Source organism: Peromyscus californicus, unplaced genomic scaffold, assembly GCF_007827085.1.
Source record: "Peromyscus californicus insignis strain IS unplaced genomic scaffold, ASM782708v3 Scaffold_139__1_contigs__length_107683, whole genome shotgun sequence".
Lineage (NCBI taxonomy): Eukaryota > Metazoa > Chordata > Mammalia > Rodentia > Cricetidae > Peromyscus > Peromyscus californicus.
The window spans coordinates 59,606-79,261 of record NW_026294423.1 but is presented as its reverse complement, the minus strand read 5'-3'; the positions used below and the strand labels follow the sequence as shown (position 1 = coordinate 79,261).

At 39.2% G+C, this 19,656-nt stretch overlaps 1 protein-coding gene across 1 annotated transcript; it reads left to right on the top strand.

The window, feature by feature from the left end:
• Window positions 1-37: 37 nt before the first annotated feature.
• Window positions 38-1,216, top strand: LOC128108179 (zinc finger protein 844-like; the record flags this gene model as incomplete). The annotated part of the gene is given in 1 exon segment (XM_052734397.1): window positions 38-1,216. A coding segment is annotated over 1 exon segment (1,179 nt), but the record flags the coding sequence as incomplete, so codon positions are not given.
• Window positions 1,217-19,656: the final 18,440 nt, after the last annotated feature.

The following is a 19,656-nucleotide window of genomic DNA, read 5'->3' as shown; positions in this document are numbered from 1 at the left end:
CATAGTAGTCTCCAAATACATAAAGGAACACATACTGGAGAGAAACCCTATGAATGTAACCAATGTGGGAAAGCCTTTGCAAGTCACAGTAGTCTCAAAATACATAAAAGAACACATACTGGAGAGAAACCCTATGAATGTAATCAATGTGGTAAAGCCTTTGCATATCGCTGTACTCTCCAAAAACATAAAAGATTGCATACTGGAGACAAACCGTATGAATGTAGTCAATGTGGTAAAGCCTTTGCCCAAATCAATAATCTTGAAATGCATAAAAGAACACATACTGGAGAGAAACCCTATGAATGTAATCAATGTGGTAAAGCCTTTGCATATCACAGTTATCTACAAATCCATAAAAGAACACATACTGGAGAGAAACCCTATGAATGTACTCAATGTGGTAAAGCCTTTGCATTTTACAGTAATTTTCAAATCCATAAAAGAAGACATACTGGAGAAAAACCCTATGAATGTAATCAATGTGGTAAAGCCTTTGCTGAACAGAGTCTTCTTCAAATGCATAAAAGAACACATACTGGAGAGAAACCCTATGAATGTAACCAATGTGGTAAAGCCTTTGTAAGTCATGGTCATCTCCAAAGACATAAAAGAACACATACTGGAGAGAAACCCTATGAATGTAGTCAATGTGGTAAAGCCTTTGCAAGTCATGGTCATCTCCAAGCACATAAAAGAACGCATACTGGAGAGAAACCATATGAATGTAATCAGTGTGGTAATGCCTTTGCATTTTACAGTAATCTCCGTATACATAAAAGAAGACATACTGGAGAGAAACCCTATGAATGTACTCAATGTGGTAAAGCCTTTGCTGAACAAAGTCCTCTTCAAATGCATAAAAGAACACATACTGGAGAGAAGCCCTTTGAATGTCCTCAATGTGGTAAAGCCTTTTCACAACTCACTAATCTTCAAATGCATAAAAGAACACATACTGGAGAGAAACCCTATGAATGTAATCAATGTGGTAAAGCCTTTTCACAACACAGTCATCTTCAAATGCATGAGAGAACACATACTGGAGAGAAACCCTATGAATGTAACCAATGTGGTAAAGCCTTTGCACATCAGAGTACTCTCCAAAAACATAAAAGATTACATACTGGAGAGAAACACTATGGATGTAATCAATGTGGTAAAGACTTTTCACAACTCAATAATCTTCATGCACGTACAAGAACACATACTGTAGAGAAGTCCTATGAATGTACTCAATGTGGTAAAACCCTCGCATGTATCAGAAGTCTTCTAAATCATGAGAAAAAATCATCCTGCAGAGAAACCCCATGAATATACTCAATGTGGTAAAGCCTTTGCATGTATCAAAAATCTTCTAAATCACGAGAAAAAAATCATACTACAAAGAAACCCTGTAATTGTAGTCAGTGTGGTAATGTTTTGCATTTCGTGATAGCCTTTTACAAGAGTAAATTTTTAGTTTGCAACCAATCTGTTAATATCACAGTAATCTTTGAGGATCTGAAACACTAATACCAGAGGGAATATGATGATAAAAAATTTGGTAAAATTTTTAGCCAACACACTTTTATTCAGTTAAAAAAGATTATTTATTCTGAACAAGAAAAAATCTGACAATATCAACAATCTTGTCTAGCATGATAATGTCCATTTTTTACTTTGTTTGCACCTTCAAACTCATATGGACAAAAGCCCTACTGATTTAAAAATAAATCATTTTTCCAATTAGGGAACTCTACTACTCAAATATATTTAGTCTTGTTTGACACAGTTAAGTCAGCTCAGAGGTTTGAGAAACAGGCTATTGACTGTCATGTCAGGTTACAGATATCAGCAGCCAACGCGTGTTTATGGGCAGGACAATCAGTCTCTTATTAAAGGCATTCCCTCTACTAGGGAAGGGTGTAATCTTCATTTAAATCAATATAGCTACATGTTTTATCTTAGAAATAAATTACTTTTATCATTGTAAAAACTCAATTGGTATAGTTTTTGAAATTTCATGTTCTTTAAATGCATTCCTGTTTTTTTATTTTTATTCTCCAGTGTTTCTCAGTCATTTAGAATGTCATTTTTCTGAAGTGCTACTGATTTATTTTGTTATGTTTAGAGCAATATCTCCTGTAGCCCATGCTTGCTTTGAGCTATGTAGTTGAGAATTGATTTGAACACACCTACTCCTGCCTCTGCTGCCCAGGGCTGGGAAGAAACTCCTGCAACCCTTCCAGGCAGGGCCTTGACTGGTCAGTGAGAAGGAAAGGGGTTTCTTCTTTTGGCAGTAGTTGAGATTAGCAATGTAGAATCAGGTAATCAATTTTAGATGATCCGTAAATGTCCTGACTGGCTGTTTTTTGGGGTCCACAGATCAGGGCAATCAAGAATCTAGATAAAAGTCTGAACCTATAATGAAGCCAAATAACTGTAGTAACACTAGTTCAGCGAATACAGATGATCTGGATAAAATGGTGTGACCCTGCCTAACAGGACTGTTATTTTCCTCATTTAAGATGTTCAATCTGGGCTGGGCAGTGGTGGCGCATGCCTTTAATCCCAGCACTCGGAAGGCAGAGGCAGATAAATCTTTTTGAGTTTGAGGCCAGCCTGATCTACAAAATAAGTTCCAGGACAGGTTCCAAAAGCTACAAAGAGAAACCCTTCTCAAAAAACAAAACAAAACGAAACAAAAAAAAAGATTTCAGTCAGAGAGAAAATATGTGAGTAATCCTTGGTGTGTTCTCATACAAATCCCTAGTCTCTGGAACACATGACTATAATGTATGTTTCATCTTTTTAAAAATAATTCTTTGATATTATAACTACATCATGTTCACAGTCTCTTTCCTTCCTCCAAAACCTACTCTTGATAACCCAATTGCTTTCTAATTCATGGTCTCTTTTTGCTTTAAATAGTGTTAAACAGTGATAACAGCTACTGTTTGAATGTGACCTATGTTTAATTGCAGGACTTCCCAGCTGTGAAGCAATGGGTTGGCTACACTTGACATAGAGTGTGTAATGGAATGTGCACACAGGACCCTGTGCCTTGGAAGAGGAACAGGAAGTGCTCTGGGAGATTGGAAGCATTTCTACTAAAATACAAATTTTTCAGACTAGGGACCTTACTGTCCCTGGGGTGGAAGGGCAGAGCTGGAAAAGTCTGTGCTGAGTCTGAGTCATTTGATTTTTCCTCACCCAGTAGGGAGAAGCTAATGTCCTGAGGCCCAGCTGGGTGATCCTAGCTAACTAGGAACTCTGGGGAGGCTTTGCAATCAAGAGTACCAGTGGGAGGTGGCTTGCAGGTTTTTTTTCAGGGTTCTGCTTCTGCTGTAGGGAGCTGTGAGAGAGACCATAGGCCATGTCATGGTGAATGTTGGGGCCAGTGACCCCAAACTAGGAGGAGCACTTTTGCTGAGCTGTCTGAGCCTCCTTGGATATAGATTCCCTGGGGAGGAGGGGCCTCTGCCACCCTGGCTCTGGAAGGCTGTAATGCTTGTAATATATGTGTACAGAATGCCAGTACTATATGAGCAAACTTTGGCTTTTGCACATTTTTACAATAAATTGACTTTTGAAAGTAAACCCATTGAAAACATAGAAGCTCTCCTCATTCAGCAATGGCTCAGTGTTTAGAAGTCTTGGAGACTGATTTGACTGATTTATGTTTCAAAGCCACTTGGCAGATAAGTCATTGTGTCTTTAGTTACATCTGAATTTCTCTTGAAACATGGTAAACCAAGTAGCCTTCTATTTCACAATATTTTCATTGAGTTCACTGATTTCAGTAGTTATACTTGCCCTTAGTGATAAAGGGATTAGGTTATATTTGAGTGAATGTTAGAGACTCTGAAATGATTTCTTTTGAAGGAATACAAAATATTTTAAGAACTGGTGTCAACATTCTTATTGTCATGTGTTTGTTGTTTTCCACTCCTGTTTTGAATCTTAATTTTGTAATAATGCTTACTTTTGAAAAAATCAGCACACTGTTACCTTTCTAGTACTTTACTGTACAGCTTTTTTTTTTAAAATAAAGCTGTTTTCTTGGTTTAAGTAGCACTCATTTAATTTATAGGTACTAGGGGGATATCATGTTGCAGTTGCTTCTCTTCTCTCTAGGCTCATAACTGACCAAAATCATATTGAGAAACTCAGGGTTATTGACTGTTTTGGTTTGTTAGCCTTTCATTAGTCAACCTTTATTATTTTAAGATTTCATACATAAATATAATATAATTTGATCAAATCCACCCCTTATTTCCTCCCCTTCTGTGCCCCTGCCTCTTTTTGTTTCATCTTCTCCACTTCACAGTATGCTTCTAGACTCACTGAGTTCACTTAGTTCTTGGGGGAGGAAAGGGTTTATTTGGTTTACAGGTCCAGTTTACAGTCTATTATACAGGCAAGTCAGTCAGTAACTCAATGCGGAAGCCTAGAGGCAGGAACTGAAATAAAAACGCTGGAGAAATATTGCTTACTGCCTTGTTCTTTCTGGCTTCTTCAGTTTTCTTTCCTTATTCTTTTTTTTCTTTTTAATTTAAAATAGATTTTCATACAATATATTTTGATTAGCCTTCACCATCCCCAATCAGATCTTGCCTCCCATCCAAAACTATACCCCCCCCATTAGAAAATAAGCAGGCATCTAAAAGTTCTCTTTGCTTCCTTCTACACTGCAGTACCACCTGCCCAGGAATAGTACAGCTTCACAGTGGGCTGGGCCCTCTCTCATAAATCATTAATCAAGAAAACACCCTATAATTGAAATTTCTCTTTCTAAATAAACCTAGCTTGCATCATGTTGAGGAAGAACCAACCAGGACAAGGACCATGAGTTAAGAGCCAGCTTGGGCTATGTAGTGAAACCCTATCTGAAAATAAAATCAAAGTAAATAACTAACTAAAAAAAAATTAAACTCTCACAATAAGTTTATCTTTTAGCATTACTCTTTTCAAATATTTGATTCTCTTCCCTAGACTTTGGATTACTTGGTTATGAAAGCATCTACTATTTTTATCTTAAGTTTGACTTTTAATGAAACTCAATGATTTTGTTCAGAGGTATAACACAGAGAAGGGTGCTTTGGATGTGAGTAGGATCTATTCCAGGTATCATACACTATGATCAAATCTCAGGATGACACCCAAAATTATCCTCTTGCCCTCTCATGAACATTGTGACTCATACACACATGTGTACCTTCATATGAATACACATGCAAAATAAAAAGGAAAATTAATGATTAGGAATAGTGAGAAGTGAAAATGTCTAGAGATTCATTAGTGTGACTCACTTTTGTTGCTAGAAGGCAAATTGAATTTTGGAACATAAATGGGCTAATTGAAGTCTTAGAGAGGGAACAAGATTCATAAGAGCCTTTTAAGCTAAGAGAGTTAGTGGGAATGATTAAGTGTAAATTAGTGGAGCTAAGAATAATGTCTATAGGGTACCAGAAAGTGTCCTATCATTAGGGGAATGAAAGAACAAAAGAACACTACTTGTCTTGTTAATGTAAACACATGTGTTTAATGCTCTACTGTTTGTGCACACACACATTCCACAGTGCTTTTGTGGAGGCCAGAGGACAACTATAGGGAATTTATTTCCTTCTAACTAACATATGGGTCTTATGGATCAAACTAGTCTTTAGCCTTGTTTGGGATTTCCTTTATTGTCTGAGGCAATTCCTTAGGTCTCATATTTTTATTACTTTTATTTATTTGTCAGGGTTAATTTGCATGTGTGTCTAAGGATCTGACTCAAATGGTCTTGCCTGTCTATCCTTAATGCATTAAGTGTACATAGATTTACCTGCCATCCTAGGACTTAATGCAGTCCAGCATAGCTTTCATTCAGTTCTACAATATACAACCTTGTAGATTGCTTCTGAGTTTTTTTTATTTGTGTACTCACATATAGGTGTCTTGGTGATCATGTGTACATACAAATATCCTTAATGTTATGAGAATCAAGCTGTTTTAGAATGGCTTGTCCCTGTGGATTGTAGGGGATGCCAGTGGTATGGGAAATCTTTCAGGATTCGAGAAAGCCACTGAATTGTTGATAGGCATAGGCAGGGCCATTGTCCATTTTAAGTACCCAAAGTACCTCATAACTACCATGCTGACTTAAGGGCCTTGATAGCATTGATGGCCTTCTCCCTAGAAAGGGCCAGGGCATAAACAAAGGAGGAACAGGTGTCTATTATCACATAAACATATTTAAGATTGCCAAATGGGCCATGATGTGTGACATCCATCTGCCAGATGGCATTAGGCAACAAGCCCTGGGGATTAACCCTTGCACATTGAAGCAGTCCTAAGGAGGCAAGAGGGACACAAGTGGCACATGCCCGGGATAAATGTTTACATTGGGAAACAGGTAATTCTGGAAGAAGTCTATGCAAATTCTGTGGAGGCAGATGTAATTGCTGGTGAAGAGCCCTGGCTTGCTCTAGAAGATCCATACTGGCTGTTAATATGATGGTGTCTGTGACCTCATTTCCTCGAGCCAATATTCTAGGTAATTTGGAATGAGATCTAATATGGGACAGGTACCAACACTCAGTCCTCTGATTTAGGACATCTTGTATGAGCAATATGTTGCTGGTGATGGGGGTCAATGAGTTTTTGACTCAAGAAAAGGCCAGCACACGAACTGTCTATATGGCCTATTGGTTGTCAGAAAAAAAAATTAAAGGGCTCAGTCTAGCACTCTACTAGAACTTTGAGGAGGGTCAATAGCTCATCCAATTTAATAGAACCTGGGTTAGGGATAACATATGTAACATTTTTGGAGCCAGTACACTGGATAAGAACACCATATCTGTTTTTACTGGAAATCTGAAAAGATCAGAGTGGCATGAGGGATGGGAGTGGAGGAGGGGACTACACGGGGCTGTATCTGTATTGGAAATGTGGGGAGTTCTGCTAAGATCCTGTCTTTTGGCAAATGATTGTCAACAGTTCCTGTGAATCCTGCAACCATTTCCTGGAACAAGATAGAATCTGCCCAGAGGGACTGAGTATTCTTTTTTTTTTTTAAAGGAAGACAAGCTTATTGGGCTCTCATCCATATGTTCTCCGTGCCAGCATCTATGCCTTAAGGCCAAGTTGGAAGGACTGGTCAAACTTAGAGGTGATCTTGTGCAGGTTAGAATGTGCTTGATGTACCCGTAGAAGGGGCTCAGATTGCCATAATACTCCCAAGAATCCCAGAGGACTATTGCCAATAAGGGTCTTTGGGGATCTTGGTGTTGCAGGCTGGAGATGGCTAAAATGGCCAAAATATTTTGTAGCAACTCTTTAGCTTCTTGGGTAAGCCTAACCTTAGTGGAAGGGCAGGTAAGGCCCTCCAACAATGAAAGGTGTCTTATCTCTTGGTTAGGGATGAGCAAGAAAGATTTAAGCCAATTATCCATGCCACATAATTGTAATTCTAAGAGTGAGTACAATTCCTTTATTTCCAATATAAAGGAAAGGGGGCAGACCTGCTTAGCAATGGAAAATCCTAAAAAGGCAAAGGGGGGGTACCACTTGGACCTTATCTAGACCCTCCATCAGATGTAACAATGCAAGATCTTCTAATACTCCTTTGGCAGTCTTTTTGCAGAAAGGCTGCATCTGGGTGTGCCAAGAGGAGATTATCCATATTATGGATCAAAAGAACATCCCTGGGAACATTGACCAAAGCTTGAGAAACATAACTGGCAAATAGTGGGGCTATTCTTCCTTCCTTGGAGCAAAACAGTCCATTGATATCTCTTAGCTGGTTTATGCATATTAGGTTCCCACACAGTAAAGGCAAAATGATCTTGATCCTGTGGCATCAGAGGGATTTGAAAAAAGCAATCCTTAATATCTAAAACTAATATATAATAAGATGGAGGAATAGTGCTAGGGTCGGGGAGGTCTGGATGTATAGACACCATTTTTTCCATTAGACCATTAACTACACAAAGGTCCTGCAGGAGGTGGTTGTGTTCCTATTTCTTGGGGATAACAAATATGGGGGTACTATGTTTACTTGTGAATGATTCCATGTGCCCCATCTTTAACTGCTCTACAACTAATTCCTTTAGGATTGACAGGTTGGGTTCAATTATAGGTCACTGTTCTACCCATACTTCTTGATCTGAGAGCCATGTCAATGGGATGGGGCTAGGGACTCAATTGTGGTGGATCTCATGGGGACAGTGGCCCTTAGAATTGGGGGTGCAGATCTCATGCTGGGTTGTGGACCATAAGACCTGCCTTCTCATGGACCTGGAGTTTAAAGAGGCTGGTGTTTCAGCAGGCTGAGACCTGCAATCTTTTGCCCAATGAAATCCTTTATTGCATCTGGGGCATCGGGTCCTAGGTTTTGCCTGGGGGCAGTCATGCTGCAAATGACCTGGTTTGCCACATCCCCAGCAAGTTCCATCTACTTGGGGACACAGGCCAGGAAGTCATTGAAGAGCTCCCCAGGCTGTTGGATAAGATTGCCAAAGTAAGCCAAGAGGTCCCTGGGAGTACAGGCTATGAGGGCCTTGAGGGCCAGGTCCAAGACCTGTTAAAAATAGGCCTGGTGCACAGGATGGACATATTCCCCACACCCTGTGAGTATATCATAGGTCACCTGGACATTAAGTAAGATGTTTGTTTGGGCCTCGAATTCTGCATGATTATCATAGGTTGATCTCCAACTGAGAAAGACTACAGGCTCCAACACAGCTTTAAGCAAATAGTACCAATCGAAATAAGTTTGTAACTGCATAAGTTACAATCAAAATAAGTTTGAGCAAGGACCTGCTGAAAGTAGGGGTAATCTGGGCCTGACTCATTGGTGGTCTTCCAGATGAGGGAGAGATCAGCTATGGGGGTGGGAATCCAGGGCTGGACATTGGCGTTTGGGCCCATATTGACTGGGAAGGCTTTTATGGGCCTACAGACTGACAGTTGCACAGGCTGTGAGGGTTGTAAGACACCTGGCACCACAGAAGAGTAGCCACCTCCTGAGGCAGTCAGGTATTGGGGTAGATCACCCCAAGAATCCTGCTGCAGAGGGGTAGCTGCCAGCAGTGGCAGTGGAGCAGAGGAGGTAGCAGCACATGACTTAATGACAGCTGCCTTCTCTTTGACATATTTGGCAGGACCCAAACTGACAGCTACATTCTCCTTGACAAATTTTGCGGGGTCCAAATTGACAGCTATGTTCTCCTTGACAGATTCCAGGGGGGCCATACTGACAGCTATGTTCACCTTCACGGATTTTGTGGGACCCAAACTGACAGCTACATTCTCCTTAACAGATTTGGTGGGACCCAAACTGACAGATATTTGGGATTCAAACTGACAGCTACTTTCTCCTTGACAGATTTGGGGGGGGGCAAACTGTCTGTCTCATCATTGGATATCATAGAGATATCTGACAGGGAGGTGGTGGGGATGATGAAGAGATTACCCATCTTTTAGAGGGAAACAGCAAGCAAACAACAGTCAGAAGATGACAGTCAACAGGGATGGAATTAGTATAGGACCCTTATGTCTTGTGCTTAGTGGGGGATTTCCATGTTTTTTTAGGCCATGGTCATATGCCCACACAGTGTCACCAGACAAGGGATGAGGGATGGCCTTTGGGAGCCGAGCCTTGGTTCCACCTCCTGGGGGGGTCAATCCTTATGTAGAGGTACCAGGGATGAGCAGACAAACATGACAGAGAACACAAAAGAGGGAAAGAAGTAGGGGTCCCAATGCTTACCTGCCAAAGGGATCTAAAGAACACAACCCTGAGGGGCCTTCTCACTGAAACACACTGTCTTGGGGGCACTGTCAAGCACTGTGAGTGAAGAGAGGGAGACAATCAGAACCTGCGCTGGGAGAAACAAAGTGACAGAAGCCCCACATTCAAGATGTTGCTGGATCTTAGCAGCTCCCTCAGGGGAGGGGGTAAGAAGGCACAGACACCAGTAGTCAGTTGAGGGCAAATAACGAACTCATTAATTCAATAACAGAGAAGGCCTTATATACCCTCTTCCCAGCACCCAGTCTGCGTGGTCATCCCTCATTGGCTGGGCATGATCAGGAACTCGACATTGATCAGGGACTCTGACAGTGACTGTTGCTAGGCCCTCAGGCAGACTCCACATGATCAGGACCTCTGATGACAGCAACTAGGAACTCTGACAGCACCTGTTGCTAGACTTTCAGGCAGACTAGGTTGACTCAAAAGGAAGTACATTATGTCCATGCCTTGGCAACTGGTCTGAGCCAATTTCCTCACCCTATGGGCCTGTCCTACTACAAAAAGTGGTTTTGAATCAAAGTCGCTGATGTTGATTGAGGTGGACTTGAACCCTGTCTGTAGACCCACAGGGCATTGCCCTTGCTATGTTTCTGAACAGTCATCTTAAATTATTGGATTACAGGTCTGTAGCACCACAGAATTCTAAAATTACCAATTTGAGTCACATAGTGGTTTGTCTGTTGTAGTAACAGGAAAAGGATTTGTGTGTGGAGCATGGCTTCTCCATTCAGAATGGAAGAGGAGGAACAGTGTACTGTGTACACTACAGGAGGAAACAGACTAGACAATAGCTAGATCACAGGGTAAAGCTTAAGGCAGTAAACTGCACTTGGCTGGTGTATTCAAGGGAGAGTGCTTGCTGGTGTTGGAGGCTAGGGGAATGGGAGGCCAGGGGGAGATTTTCCTAGGGATCCACAGGAGGTGTGTAGAGGGGGGAGGGGAAGTTGCCTCTGGTGATCTATTCCAGTGCTAGGGGCAACTGTGAAAATCAGGTCTGGGGTAATAGATAATGTAGTAGATCTGTGGTCAGCCTATCTGGTCTTCTGGCAGATATGACAAATAGTTGAGCAGGGATTGTCTGCCTGAGTTAGGGACTGCAACACAGAGATAAGGAGAGAACGGATCAGGTGGGGATGGTCTGTTGCATCCACAGGAGACATGGACTGGGGAGAAGAAACTGCAGCTGGTGTTCTGTTACAGCTCCAGGGGCAACCCTGAATATTGGCTCTTGGGTAACAGTGGGGAAGATCCATGGGCTGCCTAACTGATCCCATGCCCAATATCTTAATATTGATTCACCAGATTCCCAGGGATTATTTATTTACTTACTTCTTTATTTACATTTTTGTTGTTGTTAATCTGTGAAAGACTTACAGTTTATTGGATAAAAAGTATTATGTGGGCTAGGGATGTCACTCAGCAAGTATTTTTTTTTTGGGGGGGGGGGTTGATCTGAGTTCATGCACCAGTACCCAAGTGGGAAGACTCATAGCCACTGGCTACTTCAGTTCCAGGGGATCTGAAACCCTCTTCTCCCATATGTCACCTGTACACACTGGGAAAACATTCTCTCTCTCTGTCACACACATACAAACATATGCATAAAAATGAGGAAAGATTTGTTTTCAAAACCACATATGACTTAAAAAGCAATTAGAGCTAAACAAGTTGCTTTAGGTGTATCATACAAATCATACAATGTTTATTTAAAAATCTGTTATCTTGCATTTGGTTTGGAAACATTTTCATTTTCTCACTCTGTTGCAGACTTACATCCTATCTTCACTCATAGGAAACAAAATGGTATCTAAGTAATCCTAGCAGACATGCTTTTCTTTATTAAAAGAGACTGAGATACTTTCAGTAGTCAAAACTATTTTCTATAATGTAGAAACATCAGAAAGCTTCAAGCAAATCTACCCAGTTTTATTTGAACATCCCTCCTCACCCTACCCATTTCCTATTATTGGCAAAGGAGAGAACACAGCTGGAGTGATGGTCCGTGATTTTCTTTATTTTGATTTTGGCGAGAATCTTGTAGCTCTTGTCTAAGGGACCATGTTAAATTTGTAGGTGTCTTTGTGTCTCCTTTTATCAGTGGTGCCATCTATGTTGTGGGATTTTATTAGTTATAATTTATATTGATGTTTCTCTGAAAATTATGTACCTTTACTTATTTTTGTATTCTGAAAAATTACTCTGTTAAAAGTTCCCTGAGTTTTTGTTGATTTGGGGACTTTCTCTGGAGAAACAGTTTTTTCTTCTTAATCTTAGAGGCTTGCCTCTCCTCATTTCTGACCATTAACAACAACAACTTGTAACCAACCCTCCTAAACAATGACAACTATCTCAAACCTAAAACCCATTAAAAGACCAAAAAACACCCACCCCACCCCACGTCTTGGGAATGTGGGTGTTGTGTTCTTAAAATTGCTTCCTGCTGTTTGTGGGAAAAGGCATCTTTAGAGGGTTCCAAAAAGAAAAATTTGGGGTTCATTCTCAAGTTCTGGGAGAGGTAGCTATGTCATTTGTTGTCCACTCTCTGCATAATGCCAAAGTGCAGGGCATATCTCAAGTCCTTGTTTGAGTAGTCTGTGAAGTTGGATTATCTTAGCTAGCCATCTCAAAATTGTTCTGAGCAGTTTTGTAGTCCAAAGCTGATCTTTGGGTGATGTTTGTCAGCTTAGTGGTAATATTATTGTCTACATGGAATTGTTGTTGTGGGGCCCCATCATCTTTCTGGAGACTTCAAATTCACTGTTAGGCCTGGTCATGATTCCATGCAGAAAACCGATAGAGACTTGAACACAAAAACATGTATAGACAGCTAAATGAAATCTTTTTTCTAGAATTAGTACTCTAAATGACCATTAATATCATAACAAAGTTATAGATATATATAAAATTCTTATAAATTTTGATATAAAATTCATACCTTAAGAAAAGTTTAAAGAATCAAAATAGAACCAAAGAATTGAGATTAGTGGCAATAGAAGAGTCCCTTAATTTTTCCATTTTCTTCTTTCCCATATCAGAAGATGGCTCTTTCTTCTGACATGATACAGAGATTTTGCATTTCCCTTTTAACAACATGCTTGGGTTTAGAGAAGGAGAGAGCCATTTTCCAACTCCAAAGCCAGCCTTAACTTTTAATTGGACTGGGACTACAAAAAGACCATTTATGTTATATGTCTGTAGAGAAGAGCAGAAACAAACATTTAGGAAGACATAAAATTTTACATATAATATACCAATAGGCCAATTGTAAGAAATTGTAAGAAATTTGTGAAGGATTCTCTGGGGTCCTGTATAACTTTTATGAATGATTCAATTTTTTTTCTGCTTCCTCAATTCTGTCCCATGCATTCATGGCTGCCATGCAGCATAGAATTAAGGTTTGGTTATCATATAAACATCGTCTTTGTATATCAGTGTATTTGCCTTCTCCAAGAAGCTGATCCTGTGAAATCTTCACACCTCTGGTTCTACATTGGTGTTCTATTGTTTTAGCCTCCTCTTCAAACGGTGTTCTCCACTGTAATTGTGCTCCAGACTCCAGGACAGCTGTTACCAATTCTTTCCAGTCCTGAGGAATAATCCTATTACAAGTTGACCATGAATTTAACATTTGCTTTACAAATGGAGAATGCATGCCATATGATACTATAGCTTCCTTAAATCTCCTTAAAGCTAACATTTTCATGGATTCCAATTAGCTTGTACATGCCCTTGAGCAGGTAGTTCCTGTAAGGTTACTGGGTAGATTAAGTTTGGTTGTTTGAAAACAGGCTGTCTCTCTGTAACCATATAATTCAATCCTGAAATAATTTCACCTTTAAATTCTTGTGTCTGGGTCTGAATTTCTCTATAAGTCATTTTAACAGGTTTTTCTAAAGTCAATCTTGAGTTAATTTCACCTTTGAATTTTTCTGTCTGGGTCTGAATTTCTCTATGATTCACTTTAAAAGATTTTTCTAAAGCTTTTATCTTGGCACTTAAATTGACCAACCTTTTAAATACTAAAATAAGGATAATTAAATAAATAATATTCATAATTGATGTACATACATCCCATCAATATTAATTATCCTCTCATTTAATTGTTCCATTTTTAGACTGCCTAATGTGCTATCAAACAAAGACCAATTTCCTTCCATTGTAAAAATGTTTCCCATTTTTTAATGTGGGGAAAAGAATTCTCTTTTAATTCTCCCTTTAAGATATCTTAATTGACTTACCTAGTCTGTATAGAACAGTAGAAGTCCAAGGGAATTTCAAAGCAGCAGTCTATATAAAGACAGACAGGAAGTAGGTCTCTTGGCTGAAGAAGAAAGCTGCAGCAGGAAGGGTAAGGCTCTTAGCTCTGACCTCTTGGGCTTTCATCTCTGCATTGGCTCTGTGTTTCTTATTTAATAAGATGGTTACTTCTACATTTGGTACCCAACATGGCAAGAATCTGTATATGTAACCAACCGTCTTTTTAAATAAGAAACACAATGCAAAGAAGAAAGCCAAGAAGTCAGAGATAAGAGCTAAAACCTTACCCTTCCTCCTGCAGTGGTCCTACCTCTCCGAACCAGAGCTACCCCTGTGTTAAAGTCTTTATATAGAGTTCCTGTTCTGCCTTCTCATTGTTTGTAAACCCAACCACATGACCGCCTCGTCACGGCCAGTCTGTATAGACCTCCAGGTTTTCTATGATTAGTATTGAAATTAAAGGCATGTGTATCCAATACTGGCTGTATCCCTGAAAACACAGAGACTTACCTAGCTCTGCCTACCAAGTGCTGGGATTACAAGCATATGCCACCACTGCCCTGCTTTCCTATGGCTTGCTAATAGCTCTGACCCTCGGGCAATTTTATTTATTAACATACAAATAACATTTTAATACAAATAAAATATCACCATAAGAATCCATTAAAAACTGCTTGGCTTGGCTTGGCTTGGTGGCAGGTCTGGTTTCCTGCCTGGGTGGCCTGGCTCCCTAGCTCGGGCCCAGGTCGGCTTGGTCTCAGGCCGGACTGACCGTAGCCCCAAGTGGTTAGCTGCAGCTGGAGCTATTTGCTTAAAGCTGGTGCTACAAACAACTCAGGCCTGCCCTGCCGAAGAGGGCCTCTGCCTGTAAAGCCAATACTTGTGGTCAGAGCTTAAGTAAGCTGGAGCCCAGGCTTGACTTGACTCAAGCAGGAACACATGGCTGAATTTAAGCTTTTGGCCAGAACTTGTGGCTATGCTTTCTTGCTTTCTCTCTCTCTCTCTCTCTCTCTCTCTCTCTCTCTCTCTCTCTCTCTCTCTCTCTCTCTGGATTCACACCTCGGACACTAGGTGGCTGTTTTGAAATTCTCTCCGATTTCTACTGTTCTCTGCAGACATGGTAAGTCAATTAAGATATCAGATATTTTAAAGGAAACTATTTAAAAGAGAAATTTTTTCCACATTAAAAAAAATGGGTTTTATGTGTACATTGGAAGAAAATTGGGCTTTGTTTGAAATTTTAGGCACTCTGACAATGGAACAACTATATGAGAAGATTAATGTTGATTGAATTATGCACTTTATCACTTTTCTTATCCTCATTTAACTATTTAAAAAGATAGTCAAAATTTAAGTGAAAAATTTAAGTGCCAGGATAAAAGTTTTAGAAAAACCTGTTAAACCTATAAAAATGAATTATAGAGAAATTCAAATTCAGACAGAAGAAATTAACAATGAAATTGTTTCAAGATTGGATCAAAAAGTTACAGAAAGAAAGCCTGTTTTCAAACAATCACCCTTAATCTATCCGGTAACCATACAGCAGTTACCTGATTAAGTGAATACACAAAATATTTGGGCTCTAATTGAAATGTTAGATTTAAGAAGGTTTAAGGAGGCAATAGTATCTTATGGCATGCATTCCCCATATGTAAAGCAAATGTTAAACACCTGGTCAACTTGTAATAGGATTATACCACAGGAGTGGTGGGAGCTGGCACATGCTGTTCTGGAACCCGGACAGAGGCTCCAGTGGCAAATGTGGTTCAAAGAGGAGGCTAAAAACATAGAAAAACAATGGAGGGATAAAGGAATACAAGTCTTCCAGGATCAGCTTGTTGGAGAAGGCCAATATACTTCAGCACAAACACAATGTTTATATGATGTCCAAACCTTAATTCTATGTCGAATGTCAGCCTTGAATGCATGGGACAGAGTTGAGGAACCAGGAAAGAAAACTGAGTCATTTACAAAGGTTATACAGGGCCCAAAAGAATCTTTCACTGAATTTTTACAAAGACTGGCTTCAGCAGTAGAGAGAGTGGTCCCGGATTCAGAAGCTAGTCAGATAATAATTGAATCTTTGGTCTTTGAGAACATGAACTCAACATGCAAAAGAATAATCAGGCCATTAAAGGCAAGATCTGCACCTTTGGAAGATTGGATTAGAGACACAGTTAATGTTGAGGATCATGACCATGATGATATGTGGGTAGGATAAGCAATTTCAAAAGATTTGAGAAATGTTAGATGCTTTGGATGTGGAAAGCAAGGACATTTGAAAAGGGACTGTAAACAGGTCATTCCTAGAAACAATGTTTCTTCAAGGAACAATGGCAACAGAATGCCCCTTCCTTCTGGAGTATGCAGAAGGTGTGGTAAGGGAAAACACTGGACCAACGAATGTAGATCAACCAGGGACAGGCAAGGTAATTCTTTGCCTCGGTCTTTGGGAAACTCCCAGAGGGGCCTCAGGCAGGCCCCTACAGCAAATCAAGTTCAAACCTTTCCTATAGTCATAGAGGAAACCCCTACTCAGAGCAATTAAATAACCAAATGCCTATTGGAATAAATCATGTTGCTTGGGATGATGAAACAAAGAGAATAGAAAATTCAGGAGAAAATATAAGGAAAATTTTTTGGCAAACTTCTATTAATGAACAAAGACCAAAATTAACAATAAAAATAAATGGTGTTTTGTTGTCTGGTCTGGTAGACACAGGTGCAGATGTTACCATAATTGCCCCAGAATTTTGGCATCCAACTTGACTTCTTCAGGAGGTAAATGTTCAACTGTTAGGAATTGGGACATTATCTCAAGTGAAACAGAGTGCAAGATGGCTCGAATGTATAGGTCCAGAAGCACAGAGAGGAAAATTAAAACCATATGTGGCTAACATAGCCATGAACCTGTGGGATTGAGACTTGTTACAACAATGGAATACTCAGATTAACATCCCTCCAACCTCAGAAACAAATCATAGACTAGCACATGTTTCTGAGAGAAATATTAGAAGATATTATTCTAAAGAGTGGTCACCAGCCATCCATGTTATACAAGAACAGGGCACAACAATTGATGATCTTCCAAAGACACCAACAGCTCTACCTTTAAAATGGTTAACAGACAAGCCTGTATGGGTTCAGCAATGGCCTTTAACAACAGAGAAACTCCAGGCTTCAGAAGAGCTGGTAGAAGAACAGTTAAATGCTCATCATATTGAAGAATCAACCAGCCCTTGGAATTCTCCTGTATTTGTTATTAAAAAGAAATCTGGTAAATGGAGAATGATAACAGACCTTAGAGCAATTAACAAAGTAATTCAGCCAATGGGCTCTCTACAATCTGGAATTCCTTTGCCTACTCTGTTACCAAAAGGATGGCCTCTCATAGTTATTGATTTAAAAGACTGTTTCTTTTCAATACCTTTACAAGAAAAAGACAGAGAAAGATTTGCTTTCACAGTGCCTACTTATAATAATTCTCAAATGGTTAAAAGATTTCAATGGAGGGTTCTCCCACAGGGAATGTTGAATAGCCCAACCCTGTGCCAATATTTTGTACAACAGCCATTGGAAGTGGTATGTAAAAAATTTCCAAAATCTATAATTTATCATTATATGGATGATATTTTACTAGCTGACTCAAATGCAGATACTTTAGAGAGAATGTTTGAAGAAGTAAAGAAAATTTTGCCTTGCTGGGGATTACAAATTGCTCCTGAAAAGATACAAAGAGGAGATTCTATTCATTATTTAGGATATAAAATAGAGTTACAAAAAATTAGACCCCAAAATGTGCAAATTAGGAGAGATCGACTACAGACTCTTAATGACTTTCAAAGATTATTTGGAGACATTTCTCATCTAAGAACAATTGTTGGGGTAAAAAATGATGAACTGAATAATTTGTTCAAAACCTTAGAAGGTGACAAGGACTTAAATAGTCCAAGAGAATTATCACCTAAAGCTGAGAAAGAATTGGCCTTGGTAGAAAAGAAAGTACATGAAGGGCATGTAGATCATATTGATCCAAAGCTGGATGGCATTTTGGTTATTTTACCTTCTAGGCATTCTTTTACAGGAATATTAATGCAGAGGGAAGATATTATATTGGAATGGATATTTTTACCAAATAAACCAAATAAATAATTAAAAATTTATGTGGAAAAAATCTCTGACTTGATTTGGAAAGGAAAATTAAGACTTTGTCAATTAGCAGGAATAGACCCAGCAGAAATTGCCGTACCTTTAACTAAGGAGGACATTGAAAAATTATGGATAGAAAGTGAACCTTGGCAAAGAGCTTGCAGTAATTCTTTTGGGAGAAATTAACAGCAAATATTCCAAAAGCAATAAAATTGATCTTAGAAAGAGTGCTGATTGGATCTTGCCTCGAATTGTACAGGAAAAACCCATGTCTGGAGTTCATAAATTTTGTACAGATGCCAACAAACAAGGAAAGGCAGGTTATAAATCAGAAAATTTAAGTAAAGTGGTTCAAAGTCCTTATAATTCAGTTAAAAAATCAGAATTGTATGCTATTCTGTTGGTATTAATGGATTTTTCAGAACCTCTCAACATAGTAACCGACTCTCAGTATGCTGAAAGAGTAGTATTACATATTGAAACTGCAGAATTTATCCCTGATGCTTCAGAATTAACTTCACTATTTATTCAATTACAAGATACAATCAGAAAAAGGAGTCATCCTTTATATATAACTCACATCCGATTCCATACTGGTCTGCCAGGCCGTCTAGCACAAGGCAATGATGAGATTGATAAATTATTGATAGGAAATGTGCTGGAGGCCTCAGAATTTCATAAAAAACATCATGTCAATAGTAAAGGTTTAAAAAAGGATTTTTCCATAACCTGGCAACAAGCCAAAGAAATAGTAAAGAAATGTCCTACTTGTTCCTTCTACAATCAAATGCCATTACCAGCAGGATGTAACCCAAAGGGTACTCAGAGGAATGAAATCTGGCAGATGGACGTGTTTCACTTTGCAGAATTTGGAAAATTGAAATATGTACACCACACTATTGATACTTATTCAGGATTTCAGTGTGCAACTGCTTTGAGTTCTGAAAAAGCTGATTCTGTAATCACTCATTTGCTAGAAGTTATGGCCATCATGGGTATACCTGCACAAATCAAAACTGATAGTGCTCCATCATACGTCTCTGTTAAAATGAAACAGTTTTTTGTTTATTATAATATAAACCATATTACAGGTATACCACATAATCATACAGGTCAAGCAGTTATAGAAAGATCAAACAGAACTCTAAAGGATATGCTAAATAAACAAAAAGGAGTAACAAAAACCCCCAGAAATAGACTACATAATGCTCTATTAACTTTGAATTTTCTCAGTGCCAATGAGAAAGGAACAACAGCTGCAGAGAGACATTGGATAATAGAAAAAACTACAGAATTAAATCAACCTATATACTTTAAGGATGTGCTGACCTCAGAATGGAAACCAGGATATGTGTTACATTGGGGACGAGGTTTTGCTTTTATTTCTACAGGAGAAGATAAGCTGTGGGTACCATCAAAATTGATAAAGGTTCGATTTGAACAAGAGAGACCTCTTAATTAGAGGA